At 27.4% G+C, this 24605-nt stretch overlaps 1 protein-coding gene and 1 long non-coding RNA gene across 7 annotated transcripts; one reads left to right on the top strand and one right to left on the bottom strand.

Moving 5' to 3' along the window:
* Positions 1-4883: 4883 nt before the first annotated feature.
* On the top strand, positions 4884-10806 carry LOC136088497 (uncharacterized). The gene is made up of 3 exons (XR_010642217.1): positions 4884-5268; positions 10243-10311; positions 10641-10806. It is a non-coding gene; the product is annotated as an uncharacterized LOC136088497 (long non-coding RNA).
* A 3975-nt stretch (positions 10807-14781) lies between these two features.
* Positions 14782-24322, bottom strand: LOC136088498 (uncharacterized). 6 transcript variants are annotated; one of them, XM_065812319.1, is made up of 6 exons: positions 23932-24322; positions 23796-23858; positions 23587-23721; positions 20369-20431; positions 20160-20294; positions 14782-20085 (listed from the first exon to the last, which is right to left on the bottom strand). In XM_065812319.1, the coding sequence occupies exon 6, from the start codon at positions 17176-17178 to the stop codon at positions 16357-16359; it is 822 nt and encodes a 273-aa protein (XP_065668391.1). In that variant the 5' UTR covers positions 17179-20085; positions 20160-20294; positions 20369-20431; positions 23587-23721; positions 23796-23858; positions 23932-24322; the 3' UTR covers positions 14782-16356. The 6 variants fall into 6 exon arrangements, with proteins under 6 accessions (XP_065668391.1, XP_065668389.1, XP_065668388.1 ...); XM_065812317.1 differs by lacking the exon at positions 20369-20431; XM_065812316.1 differs by lacking the exon at positions 23796-23858 and having other exon boundaries at positions 23932-24278.
* Between the last annotated feature and the right edge of the window lie 283 nt (positions 24323-24605).

The following is a 24605-nucleotide window of genomic DNA, read 5'->3' on the forward strand; positions in this document are numbered from 1 at the left end:
CAACAGTAAATGGAGTTGCGAGAAAAATTCATAGGGCAATTTTTATGTTTGATAAACTGAAATAAAAGAATATTAATGAATAAATTGTGGAATGTCCATTGATGTAACTTTCTTCAAATTTATCATCATTAATTAAGGTTTATATTTTAACTCTCCATTTCAGAAATAAATTCAATTGCAAACCATTTTCATACTTGAGAGCTAAACTTATTGCACTCTACTTCAATTGTCTCAAACGAAAAGTTTAACAGAGTTTTTCTATAGAGAAGTTCAAAAAATTTAAAGAACTTCATTTGTTAACTCAAAGCGCCACACAGTGGGCCAGGTGGTGGACAAAACCCAAACAATAAATATTTATTATATTTAAAATCATATAAAAAAAACATATTTGTACTACTCTAATTTAAAGTTTTAAAAATTGTTTTAAGTATAATATCTTTTAAAACCTCAAAAATTAGTTGCGGTTTTATGTATAATAAAATTTTTTTTTTTATATAACGGGTGATTACTAAAAATCTGGACAAAACTAAAAACTAAATAACTTTTAATCAAGAAGACCTATTTTATTGTTTTAAAATAAATAAAATAGCAAATTTATTCTAATTTTAATAAAAACGTTTATCTAAATTCAACAAGACCTTGTCTTCTTATTGTGTCGAGTCTTCTGCTAGTAGACTCTGCCAAGCGTTGTACCAGCTCTTTGTCGAATTTCTTAAAACAGTAAATTATTCTAGAGAGTAATTGATGCAAATTCTCTGCCTGCCAACCATTTTTGTAAATATCTCCTTTGATACAAGACCAAAGATCCTCAATACAACAACATTCAGGCATATTTGGAGGGTTTTCACTTTTTGTTACAAACTTTATACCATTTTCATTTAAAAACTTAACAGCTTTGTTTGAGTAATGGGCACTTGCTAGATCAGGCCAGAATATGTATTTGGTATTTTTTGGAAGCTATTTGATGTGTGGTAATATTTTTTAGTCAAACATTCATCAACATAAATATGCTGGTTAATAGCTGTTCCAGACTGTACAATGTATGGAGTTGATAGGCCAAAAGGCGAAATGACCACGTAAACCAATAATTTTTCTTCAAATTTCTTTTTTTCTTTGAATTTAACATCGTTTGGTGTTAATTCGATGTTACTTGAATAGAAATTATCATTACCATTAATTTGGCTGTTCGAGAGAGTAAAATAAGACTCGTCATCAAGAACCCAAATAAAATCTTTATAATTTTTATAAAGTTGACCACACAAACGTCGGTTTTTTGCTCTCTGGCTCTCAGTTCGACTTGGAATCTTCATTTGTTTTCTTTTTTTTATTGATGTTTTAGTTTTCAATGTCTTTGAAATAAGTGACTGAGAACATTTGAACTTTTTTAAAGCTATACGCTGAGAATTGCCACATTTATGGTCAAAAAGCTTGGTAAGACTGATGGCGCGCTTAGTCATTATTTTCAGCTTTCTACCACTACCAGTTTGCCTTTCAAATGGTTTATCTTCTTCTACACGTTTAATAATTCCATATATAGTCGATCTTGATAAGTTTTCTGCTTCAAAATGAGAAACAGTGAATGATTTAGGTTTATCTGAATTTTCTTGATAAAACTGGTACACACGTTTTCTCTGGAGCTCTTCGTTTGACGTCATTTAAAATTACTAAATTTAAAATACTTATATAAAAATTAATATATTTTTTAAAAGAAGAATAAATTTGCAACATTTTAAAAATTGTTTGAAAAAATAAGTATTAGTTGCATATAGAAATATGATGTAAGCAATTTTGTCCAGATTTTTAGTAATCACCCGTTATATAGCTATAGTAAACAGTAACTTTTTAAATTTTTTAAGCATACAGGATTAGTTTATATATTTAAAATTTTTAATAGTAAAGCTTTTCGAAAAAAAAATAAAATAAATAAAGGTCTTTATAATACTTATAAAGTCTTTATAATACACTTATAATCTGGCTTTAAAATAACGAGGTAAATTTTTAACATTTGTTACTTTTAGGATGGAATGCAAGAAGCGAACTTGAGTCAAGTTCGACTTGAACTTTACATTTTAACCAATGTAAAGAGTATAACCAATGTAAATAGTAAGGCTGAGTATGGGTTTTCCCCTCAAAAAATACTCTGCCGCTATTGGTTACAATGTAAAGTTCAAGTCGAACTTGACTCAAGTTCGCTTCTTGCATTCCACCCTTATTTTGTACAAAAAGTGTCACATAATTTAGGGAACCTACGAGAACCTAAATTAAATACTTGAACTAGTAAATGTAATATGTATACAACCTATTTAAACTATATACATTGCTCCTAACTTCCCCTTTTGGGTTTCTTTAATATTTTAAAATAATACTTGTAATTTATGTGGTTTGCTTGAAATCAACTTTTATTTCTCGTAAACAAAAATAGATGTTATTTTGTTTGTTATTTAATTCAATACAAATTGAACTGTTTTCCTAACAATTTTTTTGTTTTTTTGTTTAGTAATAAAATAAATATTGGTGAAATTTACGGACTTAGGGGTCTTCCATAAAGTACGTACGCTAATAGGGGGGAGGGGATGGTTTTCAAAAAGCGTACGAAAGCGTTTGGGGGTGGGAGAGGGTTCAGTTTAAAATTACGTACTTCAATTTTCTAATTTATCACAATTAACCAGCCAATCAATTAAAAAGTTAAAATTTAGATTAAAGATCTTAGTTTGCCAACATAAAAATATGTATGGTATAGGGAGTAGAGAGTATAGTTATCCTATATGCACACACATGCATGGGCGCAAATTTTCCGACCCCCTCCCCCCCCAAAAAAAATGAGGGGCTATAAATTTTTCATGGTCATAACTTTTGTAATTTACAATATTTTTCAACAAAATTTAAAATCTGTTGATAAATTTAAATTTAGTTTCAGATATTAAAGTTGAAAATTTTACTACATTAGTACCCTCACGTTTGGGCAGGGAGGGGGTGGGGGCCAGCGTTTCAGGGCTTTTTGTTCCCAGGCCTCCTCATTTGGCATACACATACTTAAGTTTGGAGTTGCATAATGTGTGAAAGTGTCCTATCTGGAACATCAAAAATCTTGCGGGCGCCCAAGCACACATGCCACCCCTTATATACTGGCCTTGAGTAACGTGTATTTCAGGCAACCTATTTTGAATAAAAAAAAACAGGTTTTAGCAGTGCCGTGGTTAATGGGTTGGAGGCATCCCAAAAAAACCGTGTCATTAGGTATATGTATCATGTATATATATATATATATATATGTATATATATATATATATGTATATATATATATATATATATATATATATATATATATATATATATATATATATATATATATATATATATATATATATATATATATATATATATATATATATATATATATCAGGGGCGGATTTAGCATTTTTTAGCACTTGAGATAACTAACTTCAAGACATGGAATAAACTTCAAACATTTGTTTATAATATGGCAAACAAAGATGCTTTGAAAATTATTGCGATGATTGAAGCTTGGGAATAAAATACGAGAGCAATAAGTTGATAAAATATTTTTTTTAATATTCTCAACTAAAGTTAATTTTTCTCGATAAATTTTAAACTTCGTAGTATAATTTATCAGCGTTCAGTAACTATGATTATTTAAGTAGTTTAAAAAAAATTGAATTTTAAATCATCCCATATTAGAAGGGTTTACAACTTTTACATAGTCATAACTTTTAAATGTTAAAAGAATATTATAAAAAATTAAAAATTTATCGATAAATATAAATTTTGACAAAGAAGCAGCAGATATTCACGGAGTTCTAGTTGGCACTTAATTTTATGAGAAATGAAGATGTGTAGATAAATAAAAGATTTTAAAGCTTAAAAATTGTCAAACTGTGCAACTTTGTTAAATGACAAGTCAAATGAGATTTAGTTTTGGTTGATAAACAAAAGGTAATAGCTCATTTGAGCAGCGACCATAATTCTATTTTTAGAAAGGAGGAGATACGTTCTGACGTCAGTTTTTCAATCTTGGATGCTAGAGAAGACCTTATTATATTTACAATACGTTTTTGCATCTTATCTAGAAGAGAAAGCACATCGTTAGAAGAGCCATTCCAACTATTACAACAGTATTTTATGAGTATTATAAAGGTAGATAATGCAATTGGGAGTAAGAAAATGGCGAGCATGATAAAGAGATTGCATAAATAGTTTTCATGAGAGATCAACTGTGAATGCTAATTGTCAAAGAAAACGTCAAATTGAAGATTCAGTTAGAGCATTACTATTCAGAAATATATGAATATCAACCGTATTGCAATAGTTATTAGCAATAAATGAACATAAAGTATAAGCATTAACATATGAATAGTTTGCCTCATGTCTGGAAGTTAGCTTTTTTTAATACTAAAAAACGCACCTATTGCCTTGGTCGCAACAGAGAGATCAGAAGATCGGATGCATGATCTAAGCAAACAAAAAATGATAATTTCTTTTCAAGACTGAATTATAGAGTTATGCAAAGTGAGCAAAACAAAGCTTTAGATATAAGATTTTCAGGAAGATTATTAATATTGATGAGACACAATACATGACCAAGAATGAAATCTTGTGGTATCCCGGAATTTACTGGGAATAAAGACGAGTGTTGGCCTTCAAAGATGGTTTTATTACTGTGGTTTGAAGAAAATGAATCAACTGTTATTTCTTATTCGTGTAATTTTTTCCCTCAAACATCAGTCAGCCTTGTTGGACGTGAAGATGTTGAAAAAAAAATTAAATTTAAAAACTAACCCAGATACATTATATAAAGCATTAAAAAAATATCAGTAAGCCAAATTTCATCGAAAGTCTTTGATATGTCGAACGTAATAGTCCTTGCTTTGCCGCTTCTATCTAATGTACCAAAGAATCTTTATGTTATAACAGTTAACCCAGTGAAAAATAAAACCGCGTCCCACATGGGTTCCGCGTGGGTTCCGTGTGGGATTGATGGGATTTATGTGGGACGGATTTTCCCATGTGGTATCCGTATGGAAATTTGTCACCTTAAACCCATGTGGGTAATCCCACATGGGTTACATGTGGGAACCATATGGTATTTACACACATGGGATATCCCACGTGGGTTTCTTGTGGGATTTGCATGGGAATTAATTTAAAAGCCGGAAACTAAAAAAAAAAATTTAAATCAACATTGCATTGCGTTACGTTTATATTGTGTGAAAATATTTTATATTAATAAAGAGAATGGCAAGCAAGTATGTAAGTACCACGAATAATTTTTATCTTACTTTATAGAAATAAGATTAAGATTTGTGCAAATAGACTTATTATTAGGATAATATAATAGTTATTTGAATATAGATCTTGAGTAGATTATTTGCTAACAATTAACTGATGCAAGTTAAAATGTTGTTAAAAACCAATCTTGCATGCATGGGACACTGCAGTGTCCCACAAAGAAATGCAGGTTTGAAAGTCAAAGAATTCCCAATTTTCTTTATTAAAAAAAGAAAAAAATAGGATGGAGATGGGTTTCTGTAACTTTTTTTATGCTCCAAAACTTTTAACTTTAGATATAATAAGGTCCTTAAGACTTAAGGGACTTACGAACTACATTGACGAACAAAAACAGGATATTTACAGAAACTTTTTAATTTTTAATCTGGAGTACCACAGTGTTATTGAGAATAAAGCCTCTGGGTCCAGTTTTCAAAGTAATATGATCTAAGTAATGTTTAAATAAAATAATATGCTTTAAAATGCATATAGTTATACATATAACTCCTGATAGTTAACTATATGTATAACAAGTTATACATATAAGTTGTTATAAAAACTTATTTTTTAAGGTTATGCTTGAACAAATTAGAACCAATTAATTCAAATTCAAGATTTAGTTAAAGTTCAAGTTAATGTTCTTATTTATTCAGTGTTTTTGTTAATTTTATATTTATTTGTTCAAATTTATCAGTTAGTACTATATTTTACTACAGTAAGAATGTTTATCATTGTTGAACGTGATTTTATTAGTAACTTAATTTTACTATCAACATATTTTGACAACACCCTTTATACTTTAAATGATGACAGCTTTACTTTTCTATTGATGTTAAATTTATTACGTTTCAATAACTCAGATTGAATTTTAACTGAATTGTTGTAAGCTTTGAAGGGGTTTGTTGTATATCAAATGGTGTTGTAAATAAAGTAAAAATAATATATATATATATATATATATATATATATATATATATATATATATATATATATATATATATATATATATATATTATATATATATAATAAATATATATATATATATATATATACATATATATATATATAAATATATATATATATATATATATATATATATATATATATATATATATATATATATATATATATATATATATATATATATATATATAACATTAAAACAATAAAATTGATACAAAATTTCACTTTAAAACGAATACCATTAACATTGTAATGATAATAGCATTAGGAAACTAGTATTTATGTATTATTATTATACTATAAATAAATAGTTTTTTAATTCATTTTATAAAATGGAGACTGACAACTGATAATTAATGAAAATAAATACAAATTATAAAAATCATGTAAACTTCATTTATTATTACTAAATACTATATTAATGTTAGTCTACAAAGTTAAAATCAATTTAGAGCATTGTTATTAGTTCTTTTGCAATTCGCACTTCCACTTCTGTCTCTCAAATTTATAAAATAGGTGGTCAAAGCTTGCTCAATAGGTAGGTTCTCAGCATAACAATGCTTTTTTCTTACACTTTCCTAAGAGAAATATGGCAAATTGATTACTTATTTTACCTAAATCGTAGGGTCATCTATGCATAATGATATCAGATGATGACCCGGTTTATTAAACAACTTCACCCTTTATCAAACTGAGTCAATTTTTTGCTATCTCCCATTGAAAATGATGTCAGTTTTTGTTATCGTATTATGATGGTATATCTGAATTGTTAATACAATATACAAAATGCATATACCATCAATTTTTTTCGAGTTCAATTATACATTTATTCTCAACAGTACTAAAAGTAAAAAAAACAAAACATAAATTGTTCTTTCAGATAAGCAAGCTAATTTCTGAATTTAAATTGTTTTTCCTATGATCCTCTACAGTTTTAAGCAACAAAAGCAAGAAGTTTTTAGACCACATTGTTGGTGTAAGTACCTCTAAAACCTGCTCATAGCTAGCAATAATTGTTTTACTTTTTTTTAAAATAAAATATATATATATTTTTTTTAATTCAATTTTTTAATTGACATTATTTTGGTCGTAACATCCCCTCCCCATTGTCAATTATTGTTAAACTCACACTGCCCCTCTATCTACTGGCATCATTTATGGATGATCCCGTAGCCTAAATACTATATATATATATATATATATATATATATATATATATATATATATATATATATATATATATATATATATATATATATATATATATATATATATTATTTTTACTTTATTTACAACACCATTTGAGATACAACAAACCCTTACAAAGCTTACAATAATTCAGTTAAAATTCAATCTGAGTTATTGAAGCGTAATAAATTTAACATCAATAGAAAAGTAAAGCTGTCATCATTTAAAATGTAAAGAGTGTTGTCAAAATATGTTGATAGTAAAATTAAGTTACTAATAAAATCACGTTCAACAATGATAAATATTCTTACTGTAGTAAGAATTAGTACTAGTTAACAAATTTGAGCAAATAAATATAAAATAGTGAAAAAACAATGAACAAATAACTTGAACTTGAACTAAATCTTGAATTTGAATTAATTGGTTCTAATTTGTTCAAGCATAACCTTAAAAAATAAGTTTATATAATAAATTTTATGTATAACTAGTTATACATATAGTTAACTATCAGGAGTTATATGTATAACTGCATGCATTTTATAGCATTTTATTTATTTTATATATTACTTTATATCATATTACTTTGAATACTGGACCCAGAGACTTTATTCCCAATTACACTGTGGTACTCCAGATTAAAAATTGAAAAGTTTCTGTAAATATCCTGTTTTTGTTCCTCAATGTACTTCGTAAGTCCCTTGAGTTTTATGAACCTTATTATATATAAAGTTAAAAGTTTTGGAGCCTAAAAAAAGTTACAGAAACCTCCCTATCTCCCCCCTATTTTAATTTTTTTTTCATAAAACAAAATTTGACTTTCAAACCTGCATTTCTTTGTGGGACACTGCAGTGTCCCATGCATGCATGCTTGGTTTTTGACAACATTAGAACTTGCATCAGTCAATTGTTTGCAGATAATATACTCAAGAACTATATTCAAATATCATATGAACATCTTAGAGAATGTTCATATGATATTTGAACATCACAAATTTAATAATATTGTTGTGATATGTTATATAAATAATTCCATAATAGATTATGATATGAAAATAAGATAGGATATGAAGGCAATGATCAAATAATAAATTTACTTATAGAAATTTAGATGTTTGTTTATTAGTTTCAGAATATTATATTATGTGTGACCGCTTCCTTCTATAATTAAAGGCCTTGACATCGCGCAACAAAGTTGTTAAACTGAAGGCCAATTCCTAATACTTTGTTTACATTTTCATCTTTTAACATTAGACGAAAGTTTGTGTTCGCGCTTTTTTAATAAATCTTTAAAATGTGATTGGTTTATAAATTAGATAGCCCAACATCAAGACGATAACGTTGTAAGGTTCAAGGCGTTAACATTGTAAGGTAATACTATTGTCAAACTAACGATAAGTTTTTTTAAAAATTAAAATGCCTTAAAAATGCCTTTAAAATGCTGTGTATCTCTTTGCAAGTCGAACTATCTCAACTACAACAAAAATATCAATTTATACAGCTACAACTACAATATCAATTACAACTACAACAAAAATATCAATACTCAACTATGACAAAAATATCAATTTATAAATTCCCGAAGAATCTAGAGGAGAGAAAAAGATGTAGTGAAGCTATCCCAAGAACTGGTTTTATTGTTACAGACTATATAGCATTATGTCAACTGCATTGGCCAAATGAAGCACCTTTTGAAAGCAAATATGGGAAGCAACGACCTTTAAACCCACCATCTGTTTTTAAAATATTCCGCCTAGTTGTTTAGCCACACCAGCAAGTAAAGTTAAAAAAAATGTAACTTCAATCGGTTTTCGAAGCATTTTACCAGATGAGTTAAATGATTTTCTTAAAGAGGATGAACTTATATTTGACGATATTCAATCTTTGTTAAGTGATAATAACGATGTTATTGTTTTCCAGCTTAATAAAAAAAGTTTGCACATACAATCAAAAATGTACAAACTTGGTGTTCCATTATTTATTTTAGTAATTTTCAATGATTATTTATTTGTAGCTAACCATAATGGCATAACTTGTAATATTTCTTATTTAGCTGTAAACAAGTTAAAGTTAATAAAAACAAAATCAGCTTTATTTGAAGCAGTTAGGTTTTTAAAAAATAAAGAAAGTTCGCTTCTGTCAAATATTCTATTCGAACACCTTAATGCTATGAGAAAAGTTAATGTTGGTGAAGTTTTATATACTTCAGATATTATATGTAGAGCATATGAGTATTTTGCTATGCGACGAAGTTTATATGATTGTTTGTGTATTGACTACAAGTTGCCAAGTACAAGGACTTTAACCCTGTTGAGATATATTGATAAAACTTTTTTTTTGCTTGAATCGACTTTTGTTGGTGTTTTTTATTGTTGGTGATTTTTATTGTTACCATTTTTAGCAAAAAAAAATTAAAAATACAGTTATCTTTCTCATATATAGATATATACTCTGTTATGGTTCTGCTTGTTATTGATACTATTTAATATTACATAAATATTCTTAATGAAATTTGAAATACGAAAGGCATGATTATCTTTTAACAATTTTTTGGTTTTCTTTTTATATTTCCGTTTTTACTAGAGATTATTATTAGAAAACATAGACTGCCATTAAACCCTACCTAATATAAAAATATATCAATATAAGTAAAAGTGAAAGTTTAATCGGCCTTCAGTTTTTACGGCATTTTGCGCGATGTTAAGGCCTATTATTATAGAAGTCTACATCATCGAAAAAGTAGGTTTTTACATTTTTGTTTTTGTTTTTTTGTTTAACTACTTATCCTTATTGATCACTTTTTTTCAGGATTCTCCTCATGGGTTCAAGCTCATTACGCATAATATGTGTTCAATTACGCATAATACGTTTGTCATTGTAAGTAATAAATTAGGAAATAATTATTTGTGAAATATTGTAGTCATTAATGACTTCAAACTGGCTAATAATTAAAATTGCTCGACTAATAAGGTTCCTTATTAAAATTGCTCTCTCTCTCTCTCTCTCTCTCTCTCTCTCTCTCTCTCTCTCTCTCTCTCTCTCTCTCTCTCTCTCTCTGTCTCTTCCTCTCTCTCTTTCTATATATATATATATATATATATATATATATATATATATATATATATATATATATATATATATATATATATTTATATATATATATATTTATATTTATATATATTTGTATTTATTTTTTTTTTTTTTAGAAAATGTTTGAAGAAAGTTAGAAGATACTAAAAACATTGGTATTATGCAAGCCGAAGCGATTTCATTAATTCAATTGACAAAAAACGGCGTGTAAATCGCAAAAAAAAATAACATTTTTAATATTCGTTTTGGATGTATTGATTAATAGCATTTATTTTTAAATAAATTCATTTTGCAACACGTTTTTTAATTTTATAAAATTTCGTCATAATAGTTTAAGGTAAATCCCACATAGATTATAGGTGGAAAACATCACATGTAAAAGATCAAAAATGCTACACGTTTTGAATACCAAATGGGATAAAGTAGCAAATACCAGATTAAGTTAAGCCTCTCTGAAAGCTTCGATGATTAATTTTAAATTACTATTTAAGTAATTTTTAAATTAAAAGAATTTTAAAAATTATCATAGAAGCATTCGGACTTTCATTTGTCTAGTATTGACTACTTTTATACCATTTGGATTAAAATATGTGGCATTTAAGATCTATAACATGTAGTATTTTCCACCTATATCCCATGTATGATTTACCACATAAAACCCATGTGGGATTTACCATATGAAACCCACATGGGACAAAATAATAATTCCCATATGGGTTACATATGGTAAAAATCCACACGTATCCCATATGGGATTTACCATATGGAATCCATGTGGGATTTACCATATGAAACCCACATGGGACAAAATAATAATCCCCACATGGGTTACATGTGGAAAAAATCCACGCGTATCCCATGTGCGCTTTTTCACTGGGAACAAGTCAAGATAAGATATGAGATAATAAAACTCTAAAAAGATCTGAAATAGCTTTCAATAAAATACTCAAAAACCTTACTAATAACTGAGAGAAGACTTATTAGAAAACACTCAAAAAGCTTACGAATATGAGAGAAAAGACTTATTAGAGAGATAACAGAGAGAAGAATTATTAGAAAATACTTATAGGGGTCAAAGTGTTGTCCAGAGTTTTCATAAATTGAAAACACGCGTTATTTTCCAGCAAGCAGCAAAACAAAATTTACTTAAGCACTTAATAAATAGTGTAGAAAGTATTAAAGAAAGTCCGAGAGATCATTTTTGCAAAACTATGACAGAAATGTTGTTTTTCTAAGTGAGCAACAACTCTATTAAAAATCCGAATTGATTTGGATGTCTAACGAGGGATTAACCTGTTTCTCTGGGGTTTTATGCAATGTATTTTGTATACATTTTGTTAATTTTTAAATACTAATAATTTCAAACACCTGTATTTTGATTCAATTGATTTCCTCACAACACCATATACAATAAATAGACAACAAACGAGAAGAAGCAGCGTAAGACTAACAAAAGCTTGTGATTTTTTTGCCAATTTTTGTTAATAAAGAAGATCCTTATAAATAAAGATCTTTAAAAAGGTTCATTCTAAAATTAAGAAATATTGTAAAATTAAATAAAGAATAAAAACAAAGATGTTAAAGATTTTTTTACTGTCAAACATGGTGTATCATAATAAAAGAAAATACCGATAGGCCACCTAGAGGTGGCCTATCTGCAACTGTTAATGCAGTTCTTAATGGTGGTACAGTTTATTGTGTATCTAAAGAGGGGGGAATACACTTAATGAGACTTAAGACATATAAAAAAAAGTGTCAATTAAATCCAAATACAGTCTGCAAACCTAAGTTTTTTACCGTGCAAATCTTTACCAACAAAGAAGCAACGTCTTTATCAGATTATCTTTCAAGGGCTTCAAAATTTCATTATGGATTGTCAACCAATACAGCACGAAAACTTGCCTATGAATTTGCAATTACTTTTTAAGCGCATTTCTAAATCGTGGAAAAGTTCATAAATCACTGGGAAACAGTGGCTTTGTGGTTTTATGTTACGTAGGAATGAGTTATCTTTACGATATCCATAAGCTACTAGTACCGCATGAGCAACTGCTTTTAATAGTTATACAGTTGGAGAATTTTTCTCCAATCTAAAATATTTACATCTGCGAAAAAAGTTTCAGCCACAAAACATTTATAATGTTGATGAGACAGGTCTCACAACTGTTCAAAAAGCAGTATAATGTTCAGCTAAATTCCTCAACTTATAAAGAAATTGAATATGCTCTAAAAATACATTTAACTTGGACACCACTGTAAGGCAGAAATTGGAGGCAGTTTTTTTTTTCTGTTATCCAGCCTGAAAAAAACTTATCTCGCACAACAAACACTGTTTTTGCTGTATGTTTTTTTTATTTTCAACTTGCGCAAGTTTTTGTGTTGAACTGCAAATCGGTGGAACTGCAACCGAATCTGTGTCTTGAGGACAGAATACTTTTGTTTCGTTCGTTTATTTTTTTTTTTACAGTAACATTTTATCATATTATATGCAAATAATTTTTTCATTTTTTTATATTCCGAATTATATTATAAAAAAACAAATTTTTTACCTTTAAGTATTTTTTGTCAACACCCATATATATATACGTTGTCCAGCGCGTCCTTTTTTTATATTTGCCGCATTTCTTTTATAAGTTGATTTTGTTTTACGTTTACAAAATAACATATTCCTACACTCCATTGGGGCAATTACAACTCGAGGATTCCAACTCGGAACGTGTCGCAAACTACCCTCTAATGCTAAATTTGTCAAACTACGACTCCCCATATTCGCTTTTAACTGGGCATCTAGTTGTCGTCGTCCTTCGGGGGTCATCCTTTGAGTCTCATTTTCACGTCTATACTTTTCTTTTCCCTTTGCTTTATATGCGGCCGGAAGAAGTTTGTTCTTGCCATTTTTTTTTGTAACTTTTAAATATTATTCTTTTAATGACTTTTTTTACTATTTATTTAATTTTTTCAATTGAATTTTTTTATATGTCATATTTACTTTAATTGACCTAATAAAAAATTTCACTTTTTTTTTTAGATAAATAGTTAAAAAAAACATGGCAACTCAAATAACCAAAGAAATTCTCGATCAAATTATGGAACGAACTTAAAACAAACACTAATTGAAATAAAACAACACGCGATTACTTTTACTCGACATCTTTGTACTACTTGTATTTGGCATTATCCAAATTATGATTGGGAAGAATTCTTCAATAAGCAACTGCGCGATTTAAATATACCGCATATATACATTATTATCTTACTACATATTTTACTCGAACAATATAAAGATTTATCCAATAAAACCTTTGATATTATTTATAAGAAATATTTAAATGAGCGCCATTTCGATATTGTTAATACAATGCAAATAAAAATAGCAGAATTAAATTTGTGTCCATATTACAGCTTTGTTGACTGCTTAGAATGCAGCGAAATTAAATACTCAAATGCAAGAAATATAAGAAATTGTTCTTTTCTTTATTGTGATCGATGTTATAAATAATTTTTTTTCGGCTTGTATTTTTTTCACATTATTAAATAATGAATTTAGCTTTTCTGTAATTGTAAAAAGATATGTATATTTGAAAATATTTTTTTTTCAGATCTTAATATTTTAAAAAACATAAAAGATATCAATAAATTGAAACTTTATTTGATAAAAGATTTAAAACAACAACGAAATCAATTACGTAATATTGCGTTGCAAAAATAAACAATGGAATTTACGCACACGAAAAATTATCAATTATTCGCTTTTAACAAAACATTGCTTTCAATGTGAAATGAAAAAATAACTCTTTAATAACATAAAATATATTGTATTTTATTTATGTGTTAATTTTTTATATATATATATTACAATATATTTATTTTGTAGATATAATAATAATGAAAAAAACAAATTTGCCACACTGAAAATAATTGACATTCGCCACTTCATAATAATAAGAATCATTTACATAAAATAAAACATAAAATTACAACAATGAAAATTACCGCCTCCACTGCTTCAATTCCATTGGCTCCAAAATAGTCGCCATGGATCCTTTTTCAAATATATCGGCTTTTTCAGTTGGAATCATTCTTTCAAGATAACTTGAAAACGATGTCAACAGATTGTTTTGCGTTGCTGAAAGCGAAAGAATATTACTTGGTAACATTTCTTTCAAGTGTATTATACTATCCGCCTTAAATTGTAACGGTGGATCAATGTTGCGTGTTAAAGGTATTTCAAATTCGTTATTAGAATTAAATGAAATATTTGGCGCATCACTTTTTATTTCCGAAAAAAAAAACTCATGATTTACATAATTCTTTTTATAAATATCTTCTAAAAATAAATTTTTCTCCATTTTACAATTTCAATTTATCATAAAAATTACTTTCGTATTCTTTTAAATTATTATAGTAAATGTCACTTTCTTTCCGTTTTAAAGGATACATTTCTTCTCTTCTCAAAATAAACGAAGTAAACGGTTCTTGCAAACCTTTGACAATTTTGGTGGAACGTAAAATTGATTTGCAATATTATTCATTGTTTTTACTTTTATAATTTCAAACACTTTTGTTGTGTCCCATTCTGATTTTAAATTTGTCGTGGCTTTTGCATATTTCAACCGTTTTATCTGTTTTATATTTTGGTAAATAAACTTGCATACCAACACTAAGCGGTTTTAAAATGGGAAGTTTTTGTTTACCCTTTTCGCTTTCAACACGCGATAAATTTTGATATTTAAATGTATTTCTCATTTTTCTTTGGGTTTGAAACAAATCAAGCATTCGTAAAGCTTCGCCTTTTTCATCAGGTAAATTCATTTCGTTGAGTGTTATTTTCGACAAGCTTCTTTCTTGATTATTTAAACGCTCTTCAACATCTGGTAGTTCTGTAACCCAATCTTTTAATTTTCCTTGCAAACGAAGCTTTTGATAAATTTCTTTTATACTTCAAATAACGCGTTCTGCTATATATGCCTTTTTTAAATTTTTTGATGCAAAATGTTGAATATTTTCTTTATGACACTACTCTGCAAAATCTTTATTGAAAAACTCTCCTCCCTTGTCTGTTTGTAAGTAAACAGTTTCTTGCCGTGAAATGTGTTGAAAAAGATATTGTAGACCTGATAAAATTTCTTGTGCATTTTTATGACGAGCAGCTCGTAAATACACTTTATTTGATACGCCGTCCACCAAAACAATACAATAATTTCTTCTCACTTTTTTACGGTCCAAATCAAACACTTTCATATCGGCTAAATCACATTGAAAATAAAGTCCTGGTTTATCGTAACTTTGTTTATGAGTTTGAAAACTGTACGGTGGTCTCACTTTTTCTTCAAGAGTAGTACCAACTTGAAATAAACGACTTTCTTTACTCCACCGTTTAATAAAAGAAGGATATGATTTGTCGTCATTTTGAAATTTTTTCAATCGTTTTTTAATTTTTTGATCTCCATCATTCAAACGTTTATTTTGAAAACTTAAAAGTTCTTTTTTTACATTTGTTATACTACTTAAACCAAATAATCGACTTGAAATTGTGTTTATTCCATTTTGAATGAGGTCGTCAACTCTCATTGTCGTTCAATAGATGTATTTTTTACGTCTTCAAGTATATTTGTGTTAACTTTTACAACTTTAGTTTCTTGAGTTTTTTCTTCGGGTTTTTCTTCCGGTTTTTCTTCGTTAACCATTGGCAGTTCTACTGGATTTTCATCCACACTAAATTGACTTGGTTCTTCTATTTGAGAAGTTTCAGTTGTAAAAAAAGAACCGTATTTATTTGGAGTAGATGTTATTGGTATTGAACTGCGAGTAATTCTACCAGCTGTTATCGGTTTAGTGATCGTGGCAAAATCTTGGTTCTTTGGAAAATTTTTCAAAATAAACAGCAAAAAGACGGACTTGCATTTCACCATTAAATAGTCGTATGTAATTTTCAATCATAATATTTAATAATTCAACTTTATTTGAATATAAAACACTTAATATCAAAACAGTTTCAATACGTGCTTGCATCATAACATTTTGAGTTTCACTAAAAATATTTTCAATATTATCGACAACATGTTGAAGAAATGTTTGATCGGCAATACGAGTTTTTAAATTTTCATAAAATCGAACAGAATCTCTATAAGCATAAAATGGCAGTTTATGATCAACAAAAAACATTCGAGCTACCATATAAATAAGTAACCATCCTGTTCTTGAATTTAATTTAACGTCATCATAAGTATAATACAATTCATGAAATTCTTCATATAAAAGTTCATTTACATTTTCTTCTTCCATTGCCAAAACTTCGGTTATATCTTGACTTGCTTCTCCATAACCAATTGAAACTCGTTTTACCCAATGATCTAATGCATTTTCAGTTAAATTTATCAATTCTTGTGTAACTTTTGAATCAAAGGTTGAATTTAATTCGAGTAAAGGAGTCGCAGTTGCGTATGATGTGCTGATTGAAAAAATAGGTTCTTCTTTTTTCTGAATTTGATCTAAAGTCACATCGTTCCATTTTGTTGTGTCTCGGAATTTTATATTACCACCAATGCCAACATTTAAAATTTTTGAAAAGGGTAAATACACCAAATTTAATTTTTCAAAAAAAGCAACTTTACCCGGATCACTTATATGCGCGTTAAGAAGTGAAAAAAACATTGTTTGCTTCTTGCATCACAATTGGGTCTGATAATCTTACCATTACAAAACAATTTTGCTTGTGTGACTGTGAATCCGATTTTATTTATCAAAGATAAATCTTCTCCGTTAGCAATTGGTCTTGAAATTTCAAATATATCTTCATTTTTTCGCGCAATGTCAATTTGGATTTAAATTTTTTTACCTTTACCCCAATAATCTGAAATGTCAAAACATTTATCTAAGGCATATAAAGGTACGTTAATTGTATATCCATCTTGGACCATAGTAGCAGTGGAAGTACCAGCCGTATTAAAAACAAGTCTTTCTTCTAATGCTTTTTGAAAATTAGGCTTTGTGGTTGCATTTGGGACAATCGAGACATAACCAGCACCAGTGGGTACAATAGTAGGACCATTAATGTGATCTAGAGTTTGTTGGCGTGTTGGAAGAGTCGCCATATCTTCACTCTGCGCTTGATAAGCATTAAAGGTTACTAATGAATTTTTCGAATCTATTCTATTACTATTCATTGTGAGATTATAATAACTGTTGAGATAAGGAGAAGGCAAATTTGTCCGTTCGCAATATTCATCAAAGTGGTTTTTTTCAATTGCGTTGCTGTAATAATTTGCGCAATTTTGACTTTCTCGTGAGTAGTTTGGGAATAATTTGAGAGCTGGAAACAATTTTCGATTAAAGTTGTTACAAATCGAAAGATTATCAAGTAGAGTTAGATCGGTTGACTGTGCTACTACATTAAATTTTGTAAACAACAATATGCTACACGACGTTATGAACACAAATTAAATCATTTATTTCAAAAAATTAAAAAAGGATTATCAAAAGAAGAGGCAAGCCCTTAAGAATTAATATCTCAATCTTTATTAAGATATATTCAAATACAAAGACAACATAATCTTACAGATAATTATAAAGAGATAATATAAGAAGAGATAATATAAGAAATTATAAATGATGACTTTTTATCAAAATTCAACTATTCAGTCGGGAATTTATGCGTACGTTAGACATTTATTAAAAGTTCATATTCATCCGACATGTCCAAGTGGCGATTCGTCTATATGTCCATAGGCATTAGCTCATTTAAAAAAAAAAAAAAATACAATCATTTGGAGAAAATCTTGCAATTTGTAATGTATTTATAAGTATTGATGGAAAAAAGGCGTTTTTAAACAGTCTTTTTAAATATCAATTCTATGGATTTATATTTTGTCTTTTAAAACAAACCGAAGTGGATGAATTAGATAAAAATTGTCTTTTAAGACAAACGAAAATGGATCGAAATATGTTTGATATAATATTGCGAATACAAGATGATAATGATGTATTAACTCAAAATATTTTTTCTTTAAAATATGAAGAAATATTACCTAATAAAGAAAAATACACAAATGTCATGATTGAATTTGTGAAGCTTTTTAAATCAATTAAATATTTATCAACAAATATAAAAGATCAACTTTTAAATAAACAAGAATGTTTTTTTAATGCGAGTGATTTTTTGGCAAATGTAAAATGTGATATTATGACAAGAAGAGAAATAGTTTTTTTTAAAAAAATTTTTGAATTCAAGAAGTCAAGAAAGTATTGGATATGATTTGTATCCTTTGAACGATATTAAAATTGCTCCGCGCTGTTTAACCATTGTCGATACTGGTGTTGTTGTTTCTCCTCCTTCGTCGTACTATTTTCAAATAGCTCCGCGATCCAGTACGTTTACGAATCACTTATTATTGCATCCTGGCATTATTCATCCTGATTATAGAGACGATATTAAAATATTACTTTGTAATTTAACAAATGAAACAATTTTTTGGCCAAAAGATAAAGCAATAGCTCAAATGGTGTTAAAGAAAAAAGAAATATTACCCGTAACACTAGTAAACGAAAAAGAACTTGTTGAAACAAAAAGAAATATAGGACGATTTGGTTCGACAGACATGAATGATGAAAAAATGGGTATAACTTGTATTAATTAATGAAAAAATGTAAATTTTTTTTTATAAATAGAATAAAAATTATTTTTTTTTTTTTTTTTTTTTATAGAATGAAGTTTGAAAAAAAAGAAAAATATTTTAATGATAAAGTTTTGTTTACAAAAAATTTGTGGACAATACGGCGTTATTTCGACGAAAGTTATGAAGATAATTTGGAAAAGTTATTGAAATACAAGATGACCTGGTATGAAATTGAACGTTTTATAGCCAAACGAGCAAATTTAACTGTTTTAAAAGAGTTGGAACGTACATTGGATATAAAAATTTATTAAAAAAAAATACAAATTATACGTTTGAAAAATGTGAAGAATGTAAAGAATTATATTATAATTGTATAAATAGTAATGGAGTCATTTATAATATTGATGTAGGTCCATGTAGATATTGTATAAAAAAATTATGTGTTATATGTAAAACAAAACATTTTTGTAAACGTTTAAATAAAATTTTTTGTAGTTTAACAAATCTTTTAGGTGTATAAAATGGCTTGTTTTGAATTGAAATTCGAATTAGAAATTATTTTAAAATCTATTCAAAGTTTAAGTGAAGAGTCTAAAGTTAAATATCACATGAAAACATTGCTAAATTTTTCAAACAAATGTTGTCACCATATTTATAACCATTTAAATTGTGAGTGTGGTTGTCGATTAAATAATGTATTGTTTGTTTATATGAGAAAAATTTGTAACGTGTCAAAAATATTAGCTTGTGATGATTATGAATTGTTATTATTAAATGAAAACATGGAATTATTTTTAGACGATATTAAGAAATGGATAATAGATCAAAATTAAATGCAATGTGTGTTGAATATTATGATAAATTCATGCCAGAAGAACATACGTCGGTCACCATACTTTGAAGGAGTTGGTAGTTTCGTGAAATGCCAGCGTACTTTTGTTGCTTTCTATAAAAAAGATATTTTAAAAGAACATATTTTTTATTTGTAATTTATGAAGATAATAAAAAAAGTAAACAAACCTTGTTCAATGTTTACAGTGATGTTTGAGGCTTGTTGAGGGGTAATAATTTCTTCCTGTATTATTGGTAATGGTACGGGTAATGGATGTTCTTAATCGCTCGATTTAGAATGATGATTCTTTTCTTTTATTTGTTCTAAACAAAAAAATAATTTTACCGTTAAAAAAAAAAAAAAAAAATGAAAAAATTTTTTTTTTAGTTATCAAAACCTTGAGCGGTGAAAAGTTCTGAATAACTCGATTTAGAATGGTAATTCTTTTCTTATATTTGTTCTAAACAAAAAAAATAATTTTAATTTTACAGTTTAACAAAAAATGAAAAAAATTTTATTAATAATAAAAAAACCTTGAGCGGTGTGAAATTTTTTCATTATATCATAAATATTTCTCAACGTTTTTTTTCTGCTTAATTGTTGATTCATTGATTCTCTTCGTCTTATTCTTTTTATTTTATCTTTGTATTTTACAAATTCAATAAACGCAATATTAATTATTGCATCAAGTTGGGCGATTTCATAGACTTCATCTTTACTTGCGCTCTTTAACATTCGATGTGAGTAATAATTTTTAATGTGAATTTATATTGAAATTGTGTTTGTTTCGTTACTAAAAATAAATTGATAAGCTTGTTTTTCTTTCTCTTTAATCTTTTGTTTCATTTGGTTTCGGTATAAAACATTTAGTTTCACTTTCGAAAAAAAGTTGAGCTTCGCTTTAATCAGTAAGTTTCGATTATTACATAATTATAATTCCATATTCAGAAATATGTCACATTTCCATATAAAGAAATATGTCACATTTCCATATAAAGAAATATGTCACATTTCCATATAAAGAAATATGTCACATTTCTATATTAGGTATTATGTTTCTAAATATAGGTTGTTTTTTTTCACTATATAAAGACATAAAAAATTTGTTGTTTATAACATCAACGAAAGCAAAAAAGAAAGAGAGAAGAAAAAAAAGTAGATTTTTTATTTTTTTTTTGAAAAAAGTAGTAATGTCGTATAGTCTATAGATATCATCAGGGCGCATACTTTCCCCTGCGAAAATTCTAAAAGAAAAAGGGAACAGTGAACCGATATAAAGAACTTTGCTGAAATAGTAAAGAAGAAAAACATTTTAATATTTTAAATTAGATTAAATTAGGTTAGATTGGATTGTATTTATTAGAACAAATAATACATTTTCTAAAGAACATGCCGTATGGACATATTGATGGACATTACAGCGTGCCCCAAAATAAATTATGTAACAGCGTACAACATTGAATAAATAATTTGTAAACAACTAAACAATAAAATATGCAGCCAACGCCGACAAATGTCAAATGTCGCCGACATAACTTTTCAAATATCTTTAAAATATATATCGATTTAATATTATCCTAATAAATGCTAAAATAGAGATCTCTAAAAAAAAAAAATTGATAAAGATATTGTTGAAAGCAATTTTAACTTTTACCTAAAACGACTCAAAAAAAAATAATAATAATACAGCCCCCCTTGATTTAGTGATAGCTTAATCATCATTTAGTGTTAACTTAATTATCATTTTAATTGCACAAAAAAACATTTTTTTTTTTTTTTGAAATAAAGATCTGTTCAGAAAAAGGAAAAACCAAAATACTTTTTAACTGGTCCTAGTATGTTTCGAAAACTAAAGCTTCATATTTTCAAATTATATCAATGGTGTATTCTCCGAAATTAGATATATTTCTTGCCGTTTGAAGGAAATAACATCATATTTACTTGTTGAGCGAATTTATTGAACTTAAATTTATAACAGTGTGGTAATTTGTAAGAGGAAGCAATGTATTATTTTCTTGTTTAGCAACTTTCTAATTTTATTTATTTAAAAAACATTTTGTACAGTTAAAAGGTAATTTGACCCTCGTTGTTATATTCCAAACCATTTTTCAAGTATATGTTAGTTTTCTCATTTAATTTGGAATTTAGGTACTTCAAATTTTCATAAAAGTAAAAAGTTGATTTTTCGAAAAAAATCTATTTGCGAATCATTGGTTGAAATAGAGACCCTTCTGCATATATATCATTTACTGTTTTAACCTTTAGCTGCTGACTTTAACCCACCACTTAACAACCGTTTAAATGAAAAGTAATACATCTTCAGTTTCATAATTATTGAAGCATACAGCATAAAAGGCAAATTAGTGGACTGGATATTAAACTCACTTGCAAAAGACAACAACGTTTTATATTTTGGAAAAAGTATTTTAAATTTGATAAATGTTACTGGCTTACTATAGAGAAGCGTGCTCGGACTCCTGTAACTTACAGTCCATGCTCTCACATAATTTATGTTGATACTTAAATTATCTTCCTGATGTCTAAAATTACTATTCTTGCAAGCTTTATGCTAATGACAGCAAATTCATAGCCAAGATATCAAATGAAGAAGACTCACCAAAATTACAAAAAGAGATTACTTGGAAAGTAATTAGAGTTACTTGGAAAAATACTTTTTATGAAACGTAATGTTGATAAATGTATTGCTATGCATTTTTTATGAAACGTAATGTTGATAAATGTATTGCTATGCATTTTTTATGAAATGTAATGTTGATAAATGTGTTGCTATGCATTTTTTATGAAACGTAATGTTGATAAATGTGTTGCTATGCATTTTGGCTTCAATAACCCTTAATTGAAAAACTAGAAATATAGCAACTGACTTTGAGAGCGGCCTTAGTGTAACAAGTAACTTTAATCTCAATCGGTACATTCATGTCATGAATTGTGCTTCTAAAGCCAACTGTACCTTGAAATGGGTAAAAAATTGCTTTCAATAGCAGTGATAAAAATTCATACACAACCTACTTACCTTTAAAAAATTTATCACAACCGAAGTTCAACTCGAAGTAACATTGTCAATCACTGAAATAAATTGTTTCATTTAACAGGATTTATAAAAAGTATAAACAGCTTCAAGAAGTTTTTTGACTAAAAAAACAAAAGTCTGAAATTGTTAATTAATAACATTATATATATTTTGCCAACATTTGATTGGATCGTGCTTAGGGCTGAACTTGTAACTCATGTTTCACAAGGTTTTTCTCCTTACAGTCTTAGGTTTTATCAGTTACATTTTTATTTTCTGTACTAAAAGAAAAATAGACATTTTTTACAAACAAATACAAAGTTATGATAATTTTACATTTGTTTTACTTTTACATTTTCTTTACTGCAACATATACAGTAAACTCCCATTTTTTCGAACCATCAAGGTGAATAAGAGTTTACTTCGAACAACCGAAAGTTCGAATAACAGAAAATCTTTTTTAAAGTGAACTATTTCAAGTTACTAACAAATTTTAACAGAAGTTAAAATTTGTTAGTAACTTGAAATAGAAGAACATATTTTTTATTTGTAATTTATGAAGATAATAAAAAAAGTAAACAAACCTTGTTCAATGTTTACAGTGATGTTTGAGGCTTGTTGAGGGGTAATAATTTCTTCCTGTATTATTGGTAATGGTACGGGTAATGGATGTTCTTAATCGCTCGATTTAGAATGATGATTCTTTTCTTTTATTTGTTCTAAACAAAAAAATAATTTTACCGTTAAAAAAAAAAAAAAAAAATGAAAAAATTTTTTTTTTAGTTATCAAAACCTTGAGCGGTGAAAAGTTCTGAATAACTCGATTTAGAATGGTAATTCTTTTCTTATATTTGTTCTAAACAAAAAAAATAATTTTAATTTTACAGTTTAACAAAAAATGAAAAAAATTTTATTAATAATAAAAAAACCTTGAGCGGTGTGAAATTTTTTCATTATATCATAAATATTTCTCAACGTTTTTTTTCTGCTTAATTGTTGATTCATTGATTCTCTTCGTCTTATTCTTTTTATTTTATCTTTGTATTTTACAAATTCAATAAACGCAATATTAATTATTGCATCAAGTTGGGCGATTTCATAGACTTCATCTTTACTTGCGCTCTTTAACATTCGATGTGAGTAATAATTTTTAATGTGAATTTATATTGAAATTGTGTTTGTTTCGTTACTAAAAATAAATTGATAAGCTTGTTTTTCTTTCTCTTTAATCTTTTGTTTCATTTGGTTTCGGTATAAAACATTTAGTTTCACTTTCGAAAAAAAGTTGAGCTTCGCTTTAATCAGTAAGTTTCGATTATTACATAATTATAATTCCATATTCAGAAATATGTCACATTTCCATATAAAGAAATATGTCACATTTCCATATAAAGAAATATGTCACATTTCCATATAAAGAAATATGTCACATTTCTATATTAGGTATTATGTTTCTAAATATAGGTTGTTTTTTTTCACTATATAAAGACATAAAAAATTTGTTGTTTATAACATCAACGAAAGCAAAAAAGAAAGAGAGAAGAAAAAAAAGTAGATTTTTTATTTTTTTTTTGAAAAAAGTAGTAATGTCGTATAGTCTATA

Source organism: Hydra vulgaris, chromosome 12 (genome assembly GCF_038396675.1).
Source record: "Hydra vulgaris chromosome 12, alternate assembly HydraT2T_AEP".
Lineage (NCBI taxonomy): Eukaryota > Metazoa > Cnidaria > Hydrozoa > Anthoathecata > Hydridae > Hydra > Hydra vulgaris.